The following is a 10028-nucleotide window of genomic DNA, read 5'->3' on the forward strand; positions in this document are numbered from 1 at the left end:
CCTTTTTGTTCTTCCCCTACGCATCACACCTTCCCTACACCTTTAGCTCCTTTCTTCAAATTTCTAAATGTCAGTAATCTTATTAGAATCTTATGCATTGTTGCAGAATATTCACACCAGGGAAACTATTTGGTATTTACACATGTGGGACTTATTTATTTCACTTAGGAGTATATCTTCAATACGTATCCATTTTCCTATGAATGAATCTATTCTCTCGCTCTTTATGGCTGAGTAATATTCCATTTTATAGAAAAACCACAACTTCTTTATCCTGTTTCCAACGGATGGGCAAATAGGCTGTTTCCAAGATCGAGCTGGTGACTGTATGCTTCAACCTTATATTAAAAAAAAAAAACACGTCATACCATTTCTGGCTCCAATTCCATTGAAATATAGTTTACTATACTTAATGCACTTCCTACTTGCTTACGTTTGTATATTTATTTTAAAAGCAAAACCTCCCTTATGGGAAGCAATGAAAACATCCCTATAAGGAAAATTTATAACAGTGAATTCTCACGTAAAGAAAACAGAGCAAACTCAAATAAACAGCCTAATATTGAACCACAAACTTCTAGGAAAAGAACAGATCAAGTCCTAAGGCCCACACAAGAGAGGAAATTGTAAAGGTCACAGCACAAATTAATGCAATTGAAATTAATGCAATTGAGATTAAGAAATCTCACAATTGCTAATTTATTAAGTTATAAGTTTCTTTAGTTGCTACACATATGGATATGTGTTATTCTCCTTATTTTCCTCTAGCTTATGAGCACAGAGAGGAAGAGAGATTCACACACATTCTGCCCTCGTTAACAGGTCAGTGACACAGGTCTAACATGCACATTGCTTCAGTGCTATCCCTTGGCACAGGCTCCAAAACTGAAGGGAAATGGAAATGTTATTCCTTGTGTGATGATGAAATTTCTTTTTGTGGTATCATACAGAGATCATTACTGGAAAGATGTCAGGCATATCTTGAAGGTGTATATGAGGAATAAGAGGATGTAGGTAAAATGAGTCACCTATCTTGCCAAAATTTGAAAATTTCTGTGCATTATTTGTTGGAAATCAGAAAAATATCACAGCAATATATTATATAACAATTTTTACTATGAGTGACAGGGAAAGGAGCACAAGAACTTTGAAAATATTATCATAATAATTAACTTACGAGGTAAACGAGGCCTCTCTTTTCCTCCCTAAATCTCATTCCTCTCTGATAAGGCAGCAAATTGGTTGAAGACCTAAAACCACTACATATGGTTACAAACTAGTCTGTTTGGGGGCAGTAGATGTTCTGTAACATTCTATTTAGATGAGTTTTAGGTCCCTTTCAGGTAGTTTTTTATCCAAAATGTGTTCATTGGTTGGTTTCCCAATCATCTTGAAGCAGGGCACTGTGAGTGCTGCTTCCTTCCTCCTGAAGGAGGATCATTCTGTGAGCCTTGCTTTTCTTCCTGTAGCCTAGAAGAGGAGAGTGGAGTAGCCTACATCTATGCATGACTTTTATGGTGCTTTTATGGTGTCCTGGGTGCTTCACATCCATGAAGTGGGAATCAGTCTCTGCGCCAGGCACTTCCTCTTATGCTTCTCTTCTCTGGAGAGCGATGAAGCAGCTCTTTTGTGAGAAGGGTGTTCTCGAGGGGAGGTCTTCTCTGCAAGACAGGCTCTTTCTTTGGGGGGTCCTGAGGATTGAACTCAGATATTGTCCTTGTGAGGAAGGTGACAGCACCACTGAGCTACATCACTGGCCCCTCTTTTAAATAAATTTTTAAGAAAATTGCTTGTGGATTCATAAATAAGTGTTGACCTGGAAACATTGACACAGAAATCTACCCATAAAAATCATGACAACAGATTCTTTTGAGGACAGGAGAGAAAGAAATTGTAGGAAGTACTCGAAGTTTTAGGTATTTGTTCAGACATCTAAGGAATACTAATGAGGATGAAAATAGAATTCTATATTTATATGCTAATATCTATAAAGATAATATGAATGGGAGATTTTCCAAATGCCAGTGAATATCTTCAGACAGTGGTTCTCAGCTTTAATTTAAGAAAGGAACTCAAAAATTAGAAATCTACTTTTTTATTAATATATTACACTAAGCCTAGAGTATTTGGATATATAACAATATATCCAGATAAATATATGCCTAAATTAGAATCAACAGTGATGTGAATTAAATGATTTATAAAGTATTTTCTAACAGTACCTACATAGGGTCGGTAATTCTTATCCCCATTATACAGAAATGGAGAAGTATATTATTTGCATGTGTTTACAAGAGTTCAAGTACCTTTTTCTCTTGCAGCTGTGTTTTAAGGTGTGCTTACATTATTTCATGTATTATTTTGGGATTTTCCCCAATTAAATAACAGAATGGCTAGATGAAAATATAGATCTCAGTTTTCATCACATGGCTGAAATAGGAAAAATTCGACTGAAATCTGTTACTTACAAATAGGAAGGCTGGGTCTCAGCCAGGGCTTTTGGAGTTTCTTTGTTTCCAATGTTATCAACTGGATATAAGAAGTCTTATGATCAGAATAGCAGTCATGCATATTACCAGGCTATGGTAGACTAGAGTCAGGGAAGAGGTGTCTTATATAGCAGATAGCTCATTGATATTTTATGGTGAAATACAATTGTGTAAAATTTGAAAGGCAAAGGTGCTTTTTTGTGGGGGGGTTTGTACTGGGGATTGAACTCAGGTCCTTGCACTTGCAAGGCAGGCTACCGAAATGCTGAGCTTACTCCTCGGCCCCAAAGGTGCTTTTTATCATTTGTCGTTTTTATTGTTATATACAGTGTACACCAATCTATATTGGTGGTGATTATGTCCAAAGATTATGTGCATGTATTGGAATCTGAGATATATAAATTTGAGTACAACAAAGGCAAAGATAAAAGTTTTATATTGAATAATTTATACACAAACAAAATTTACATACAATTTGTATACAATGGCTGGGTAAGTGCTTACATACTTAAAAGACAAAATAAGAAAAAGAAACCAAGAATAATGAAAAATTCATCATTTTCTACACAATGGCTCAAAACAAAATATTCTGATGGAAGAGAATTAACTTGAATTTAATTTTGAGATAATGTAGTCCTAAATTTTATAGTACTTGTAGATGACCTACTCAAGGTAATTTGTAGTATTTTGTGGTATAAAATGTGGAATATTTCAATAATTACCAGTTTTCTTCCAATAGAATCATATTTTCTTAAAGGTGGATGGCTTAACTACCCTCTGTACTTTTTGGAAAAGGTTTCCTGCATTTCACTATGATAAAGAACTTCAATATTCTGTGTCCTTGGTCTGATAACCCTGTCCATTAGAGGACAAGTAAAGTAAAGTGGAGTGGAAAACAAACCACCCAACAGTGAGTCCTCCATGGTGGAGTTTGTCACAATAGAGCAATGCTGCTGAAGGTCATGGATCTCTTGTGGGAATTCTTTGCTTATGGATATTTGAACTCAGAATATTTGCAGATCATTGTATGATATATTTTGTTCCATTTTTTCCAGAGAAATTTATTTAAATGTGCTCAAACAACATGGAAGGACATAATCTAACACATGTCTCAGAGTTCTACCTCATGTGCTTCTCAGAGGACTCAGACCTGCAGCCCATTCTTTTTGGACTGTTTCTGACTATGTACCTGGTCACAGTGCTCGGGAACCTGCTCATCATCCTGGCTGTTACCTCTGATGTCCACCTCCACACCCCTATGTACTTCTTCCTCTCCAACCTGTCCTTGGCTGACATCTGTTTCACCTCCACTACAGTTCCAAAGTTGATTGTGGACATCTCAACTAACAGCAGGGTCATCTCCTATGAGGGCTGTCTTTCACAGGTTTCTCTTTTTATCTTTTTTGCATGTGTAGATGACATGCTTCTTACCGTGATGGCCTATGATCGTTTTGTGGCCATTTGCCAACCCCTGCATTATGCAGTCATTATGAACCCTCACCGCTGTGTCTTATTAGTTTTGCTGTCAGTCTTAGTTAGCCTTTTGGATTCTCAGATTCACTATTTAGTTGCCTTACGAATTTCCTGTTTCAAAGATGTGGAAATTGCTAGTTTCTTTTGTAACCCTTCTCAACTCTATGACCTTTCATGCTCTGATATATTAATCAAAAACATAGTCACATATATGATTGGTATCCTATTTGGTTGTTTTCCTATGTCAGGGATAATTTTCTCCTATTGTAAAATTGTTTCTGCAATCCTGAAATCCCCATCATCTGAGGGGAGGTACAAAGCCTTTTCTACCTGTGGTTCTCACCTGTCAGTTGTTTGCTTATTTTATGGAACAAGCCTGGGAACGTATCTTGGTTCAAGTGCATTACATACTTCCAAAGAAGCCATGGTGGCCTCACTGATGTACACTCTGGTCACCCCTATGCTGAATCCCTTCATCTACAGCCTGAGGAACAGGGACATCAGCAGCACCCTGAAGAGGCTCTACCTTTGGAAAATCTAATCCCTTTACTATTTATTTGGAAAGTAGTTTAGAAAATGTTGTAAAAGAGAAAATAAAAAACTTATTTTAAAATATTGAATAGATTCTCTGTTGTGAAAAACTATAATAGTACACAAGATCCTAATGAGATAATTAACAATGTGAAATAGGAAAAAAAGGGCTAAAGTTGTAGGGAAAATGGGAAGGGTGGGGGAAAGGGAATAGGGAAAAGAAAAAATATGAAAAAATTGGAAATAAAGTGTTAGTAAATGGGGAGGAGAGGAGGGGGTGAAGGGAGAGCAGGGAAAAGGGGAAAAATGAGAACCAAGACCTGTCATGTGAAGGTACAAGATCCCAATAATGAATGTAACTGTACTGTATACCTAGAATGTACCAAGAAACTAAATAAAAATAAAAGAAATTGTATTTTTAAATAGTTTACCCTTAGTTTCATTGTTACTGAATTTTAACATCTTTAATTTTATACAATATTTCATCATAGAATCAAAGGGGTCCGAGGGGTAATATTATTGGTCTTCATACAGGTGCAAATTTCAGTTGGGAAAGTGAAAAAATTGGGGAAGTGGCTAAGTGTAATGGTTGCAAAAAGTAGTAAAATATATGTAATCAAACTCTGCACTTAAAACCACTTAAAATGGTTCCTTTAGATAAGTATATCTTTCCACAATGAACAGTGGAATTAAAAAGCTGAAGATTTGGTTCAAAAAGGAAAAAACAAAACCAAAGATAATGATATTCTTAATATGTCTTCTGTCTTAAAAAATAGCCCCAAATCTTTGTGACATTCATTTCTTAACTTTCACTGAATTTCAGAAATTTCAAGATTAAAATAATATAGACCAATATGGATAATTATGGGGAGAAAAAAGATAAATAGCTCTTGTTTTAGTTTGTGTGCTGGAAATGGGCCTGATAAATGGATCTAACTGCTGTTTCATTTTTCTCACTCTCCAGGAAGAAATCCCTTTCTCAATGGGCTGTTCATTTTTAATTGTTGCAAGATCAGAAGGGGGAGTGGATATCACCTCCAGCATTAACCTCAGGAAGGACAGGCCGCATGTCATCTGCATTAGTTAGTCATTACGAACCCTGACATTGTGGCTTTTCCATCTGAGTGTATTTTTATGTGTGTGGGAGTGTGTGGGAGTGTGTGGGTAGCCTCTTTTATTTCACATTGCCAATTTAATCATATATAATTTACATAGTTATAATCTTCATAGTTATAGAAATTTCTATTTTGAAGCCTTTAATCCTGCTTCTTCTGACAACTTCACCAATAAAATAGTCATGTATTTTGTTGGTGCCATCTCTGGTTCTCCTCCTCTCAGGGATGTTTTTCTCTTCCTAATATTCCTTTACTTCACTGTTCAATACTCATGATTATAGGAAAAACAATGCATTCTCCACCTGTGATTTCACCTGTTTACTTTTTTTATAGAATAAACCCTGATGTAGCTTACTTAGATTTCACCTTTTTTGGTGTCTCCCACTCTACCACCCCTCTGAAAAATCACTTCATGTGAAGCCTGAGGAACAGGAAAATTGAAAGCTCTTTATGGAGACTCCACAGGAGAATACTCCAGTCTCACATCCTTGGCATTCTTTTGGATTCACCATGAAAGTAAGCACATAGACCTGTAAGTCATGCCCTCTTGCTACTATTTTTTTTTAATTTTATTGAGTTTATTGGTACATTTAGGGATACAGTACAGTTACATTCATTGTTGGGATCATGTACCTTTACATGGCAAGTCTTGATTCTCATTTTTCCCCTTACCTCTGCCCTCCCTTCACCCCCTCCTCCCCTCCCCATCTACAAACACTTTATTTTCATCTTTTCATTCTCTCACATTTTTTTCTTTTTCCTTTTTGTTCTTCTCCTATGCATCACACCTTCCCTACACCTTTAGCTCCTTTCTTCCCATTTCTAAATGTCAGTAATCTTATTAGAATCTTATGCATTGTTGCAGAATATTCACACCAGGGAAACTATTTGGTATTTACACATGTGGGACTTATTTATTTCACTTAGGAGTATATCTTCAATATGTATCCATTTTCCTATGAATGAATCTATTCTCTCGCTCTTTATGGCTGAGTAATATTCCATTTTATAGAAAAACCACAACTTCTTTATCCAGTTTCCAACGGATGGGCAAATAGGTTGTTTCCAAGATTTAGCTATTACAAACTGTGCCGCTATAAACATGGGTGCACATACTTCTCTGTGATATGATTCTTTTAGTTCTCTTGGAAAGATACCCAACAGAGGGATGGCTGGGTCAAATGGAACCTCCAATGCAAGCTCTTTGAGGTATCTCCATATTGATTTCCATAGTGGTTGCACTAGTCTGCACTCCCACCAACAATGGAGGAGGGTTCCTTTCTCCCCACAACCCCGCCAACATTTGTTATTGTGTGATTTCTTCATAGCAGCCATTCTTTGTGGGGTGAGGTGATGTGGATGTTAAGCTGTGTTTTGTAAACTTGTTTCATGGTGGTTTGGTCATTGTCATGGTTGGGAGAGGAAGCAGTGTAGAACTTTAAAATTGGGTACAAATATTCAGTTTGGGGAGAGGAAATATTTCTGGAAATGGACTCTCTACTACTGAGTCACAGTCCTCTACTGTGTTTCTGAACACAAGTTGAAGTAGGCTCTATGGAAGCAGTGAGGAGAGAGGACTGGAACCATATTGTAAGGAGCTGTTAAAGAAATGGTGGTGCTGAATGAAGTCAAGAGCCAACTTGAGGCCGGGAGAACCTCAGATGTTGGAACATTAGTCTGGGTCAGGGCCAAATTAAACCTAGCAGGAAAAGGCAGAGGGATTTCACAGCTTAAATAAAAAGGTCATTCCAAACATCCAGAGCCAACAACAACAACAACAACAATGACAACAGGAGGTGGCTTTCCTTGGGGGGTAATACGTCTTTCACCCCTGGAGATGTGGAAATGAGCACTCCATGAGTATTTCTTGTGGAGGTACACAAACTTTATAATCCCTTTGAAACTGAAGATTCTAAGACTCTGTAATTAGCGGTAATGATGAAGTAGCCTTGAAAAAAGTAAAAGGTTACTTTATAAAATCTTGACCTCAATTAGGGGTTTGCTCACTGCATTTGACCTTCCCCTGAACATCACAGTAAATCTCTGGGCCGTTCTTTTTGGGGAGAATAATCCAGGGAAAAAACGAGGTCACTCTATTGCTTTTGCTTTTCTGGACCAAGTTCCCTAGAGTTTTTCATTGGAGAGGAAGCAGTGACTTCTGGGCGTGTAAACTCTGATACTTTGGTTATGGTGTGAATAAGATGGAGACAAGAGTAGGAAGTAATATAAGGGATATCCTGGTTAGATCTCTGTAGACATTGCAAAAAGTCCTTGAGAACACATTTGTTCCTATGTTTCTGAGTGGGCTTCAGCTGAAAGCCCACACCTGTGTGAACACCCATGAGGTCCTGAGATACACGTTAATATCTCATTTGGCATTCATTAGACCATGGAAGTCAGTATGTCTTAAATTTTGAGTGATTCAACTTTGTGATTAAGAAAGAAAACAAACAAACAAATAAACACCAAAAACAGATCTTGCTTAAAATCTCTGGAGCATTTTATGCTCTATGTCTTCCTGTTTGGATACATTCCCCCTTGTTATTGCTTTTTTTTAAGATGACTGAATTATACAAATTAGACCCTGTAACTCCTCTTGCATGATGAACATGATTGATATCACCGAATAGTGCACCTAAAATGGATGAAAATAGCGATTTTTGTATATATTTTACCATAATTCACAATGGAAGTAAAATACAGAAAAACCACTTTTTAAAAGAAAAGAATCAAATCCAGTAAATAGTATGTAGATATTTTCACTTGAATATAATAAGAGCTCCAAATGTGTGATGGACATTTTAGTTTCTTGTTCTTTTCCTCCAACAATATTAAGAAGTCCATAGGGATTGCAATACATGGACCAACATGGCTAATTATGAGCTGTGTGCCTTGAGCCTCCAGGGCTGTCTAGTAGTCAATATCAGTATGTGTCTCCAGCCCTTCAGTTTGATTGTACCAGTTAAGAAGCCTACATAGGGTCTCCTCATCCAAGGTGTCTATAGAAGGAAATTTATATCTGATGCAGTATTCACATCAACCTGAGAAAGAAACAAGCATCTAAAGTTCACAACCGGGAAATTGCTTTGGGTCTGCACTGGTTGGTCATGATCCATCAGATAAGCAACTTTACCCAGTAAGTGCCCAGGGAGAGGACTATCTGATACTTTATTTCCTAAACATCTAGACAAACAGATCATCTGAGCAGCCAAAGGAAGGATGATAATTGCAAATTTTCAGTTAGAATTACTGTGAACTTCATGCTTCTTGTCATATTGTGTATAGCTGACAACTAATTTAACTTTTAATTTCCTCCCTCACTTTTTATGCTTGGGATAGATATCTCACCCAAAATGGATAGTGTTGGATCTCTATAGCGTTTGTGAAATTACAATTATGAAACAGACAAAGTGTATGAAGAAGGCAAAAATTGTAAGATCATGAAGTGAACAGCCTGCCTGGAGAATGCTGGAAAGTTTTCCAATTAACAGTGCAAGTTATGGGATTTCCCTGTCACTGCATGGACAAGGGATAAACTTTGCTCACTCTGCTGTCCCTTTGATGGGGTTCGTGCTAGGTCACAGACTAGTGTGTGGCACCTGCTGCATCCTCAGTAGGAAGGACACCCATAGGTCACAGAGGAAAATAACTGAAAGATTAGGAACATTATAATTCAGGAAAGACTCTCTTATGCATCTCTCCAGTTGTAGTTATACATTCCTTCATTCCTGTAATCTATTAGCTCACCCTCAAAAGGAGAAATAATATCAGGGGGCTGATTTTAGTTTTACTAAGAAAAATGGAAATAATTTTAAAACATACTTCTGATGTGTACGTGGTTAGAAACATGGATATCAACTAAATACAGTGCAATGCTTGGGAAAATTCAGATTAGTGAATGGGATCCAGATTTTGACAATTTTTAATTTTGAATCTATTGGGCCCATTTGCTATGTCTGTGATGAAAGTATATTGTTAGTATCTCTGAGATTGAACATTTGAGTTGATTTCTATTTAATACAATGGAACTGAAGAAGAAATACACAAAAAATGATTCCTATTTGATTTATATGTTGATAAATATATAAAGTAAATGTGATTTAAATATTAGTATTGTTATGATAATAAGAATAAACTTCATATCATTCACTAAAATACCCTGTTAAGTGAAGTTTTCTTTTTTGTTTTTCTGAAAAGGGACATTAAATTTTGTCCTCTTATAAGTTGTGTATATGAAAAAAGACTTACTTATTGATAACCATTCTTTCTGAGTTAGATGGAATCTTCACGTTATTTTGAAAAAATATAAAAGAATTATTCTCGGGCTGGGGGTTTAGCTCAATGGTTCGGTGGCCTGCCTTGCAAGCGCAAGGACCCAAGTTCAATCCCTGGGACCAAAAAAAAAAAAAAAAAAAAAAAA

At 36.7% G+C, this 10028-nt stretch overlaps 1 protein-coding gene across 1 annotated transcript in view; it reads left to right on the forward strand.

The window, feature by feature from the left end:
* The window catches only part of LOC104863306, a 49418-nt gene extending 41918 nt beyond the window's left edge, over positions 1 to 7500 (forward strand). Inside the window, exons 5-7 of the mRNA XM_033757309.1 lie at positions 3562 to 4461; positions 6045 to 6093; positions 7427 to 7500. Coding sequence (XP_033613200.1) covers positions 3562 to 4461; positions 6045 to 6093; positions 7427 to 7500 — 1023 coding nt within the window. The remainder of the gene's footprint in view (positions 1 to 3561; positions 4462 to 6044; positions 6094 to 7426) is intronic.
* Positions 7501 to 10028: the final 2528 nt, after the last annotated feature.

This window comes from Fukomys damarensis, unplaced genomic scaffold, assembly GCF_012274545.1.
Source record: "Fukomys damarensis isolate Sample0158 unplaced genomic scaffold, DMR_v1.0_HiC HiC_scaffold_30, whole genome shotgun sequence".
Lineage (NCBI taxonomy): Eukaryota > Metazoa > Chordata > Mammalia > Rodentia > Bathyergidae > Fukomys > Fukomys damarensis.